The following is a 1,359-nucleotide window of genomic DNA, read 5'->3' as shown; positions in this document are numbered from 1 at the left end:
CAGGGGGCTGGGGGCCTGGTGCCTGTCCACCTCCACCGGGTGCCGTCTGTAGGAGCAGGGGGCTGGGGGCCTGACAGTGGATGCTGGCGGAAGAGTCAGGGATGGAAATAGGGCAATCATCTGTCCTTTTCTCCTGAAGACCCAAGGGTCCTTACCACTCCCAAAGGCGGGCGGTGTGGCAGGAGTGGCCCAGAGCAGGCAGGTCCGGGTCCCGTGCTCCTGACGCACCCGGCCAGCTGTGTGGCCCTGCTCACTGGCTTCACCTCTCTGAGCCCCTCGGTTGCCTGACTGTGGAATGTGACCACACGGGCCTCATGGCTGTCAACCTTCCCGCTTCTCTCTAAGTATCCTGGGACCCATAGGAGCCTTTGAGCCTCAGTTTCCTCACCTGTAAGGGAAGGAGTGCTGTAGCCCCGGGAGGAGGGCCATGGAGAGGCGTGGGCCGTGCCGCTGTGTGCCCGGTCCCAGGCGCTGTCTGGCCTGCTGGCCTTGTGGGTTGATGGCTGTCACCCCGGGGATGCAGGCCCTGTTCCAGGTGAACTTTTAGGTTTCTCTCCTTGCCCGCTCATCCCCGTGTACCTCTCTGTCCTGTGCACCTTGGGGCCTTCTCACCTTTGCTCTGAGTGGCAGGTGCTGAGGCCAGGGTGGGGCCCAGCCAGGCTTCCTCCCAGCGCTGTGGATGCCACACCTGCCCTTGGCCTCTGGGCACATTTCCACCCTCAGTGATTCCATGCCCCTGTGGGTCTTACGCCAGTCCTGGTGGTGGCCCCAGCTGGTCCTCATTGGGCAGGTTCCCAAGAGCCAGGGCTCGTTGAAGGTGGAGTCCCCACTTGCAGACGCCTGAGGAGGGCTGGCTGCTGCCATTTCCCTTGGGGAGGGTCCGAGGGGGACAGGAAATCAGACAGAGCCCAGGGCCAGAGCGGGCACCGAGACTTCATCTCTGGGTCCGGGCTCAGCAGTCAGGCCCCGGCCCTGCCCACTGAGGTCAGCACCAGCTGTGGGAGTCTGGGGGAGCTTCTCGGGGCAGGGGGCCGGCGAGGACGAAGGGGGGACCAGCAGGGGTCTGAGCTGACCTTCTGGCTCTGTCCTCAGATCATCACCAAGAGGGGGATTGACTACATCCTCCGGCACATGCCCGCCTTGCACCGTGAGCGCCAGGGCCTGAGCCCCAAGGAGGCCATGCTGTGCTTCATCCAGGAGGCCTGCCGGCTGGAGGACGTACCCGTGCACTTCTTCAGGCTGCACAAGGTTGAGCCCAGGGTGGCCAGCGATGGCCGGTCTCTGACTCCAGGCCAGGGATGAACGGAGCCCCCATGGCTAACAGTGGGATCAGGACCCCAGGCCAGGGATGAACGGAGC

General features: G+C 64.5%; 1 protein-coding gene across 3 annotated transcripts in view; it reads left to right on the top strand.

Moving 5' to 3' along the window:
- The window catches only part of FRMD1 (FERM domain containing 1), a 36,890-nt gene that overhangs the window by 28,654 nt on the left and 6,877 nt on the right, over nt 1-1,359 (top strand). For all 3 annotated transcript variants that reach the window (XM_023223626.3, XM_023223624.3, XM_023223625.2), the window contains one exon: nt 1,093-1,248. In XM_023223626.3, the coding sequence (XP_023079394.1) occupies nt 1,093-1,248 (156 nt within the window). The remainder of the gene's footprint in view (nt 1-1,092; nt 1,249-1,359) is intronic.

This window comes from Piliocolobus tephrosceles, chromosome 5, assembly GCF_002776525.5.
Source record: "Piliocolobus tephrosceles isolate RC106 chromosome 5, ASM277652v3, whole genome shotgun sequence".
In the NCBI taxonomy this organism is placed as follows: Eukaryota; Metazoa; Chordata; class Mammalia; order Primates; family Cercopithecidae; genus Piliocolobus; species Piliocolobus tephrosceles.
Note: the sequence above shows the minus strand (reverse complement) of the source record. Positions and strands in the feature narration are given on the sequence as shown.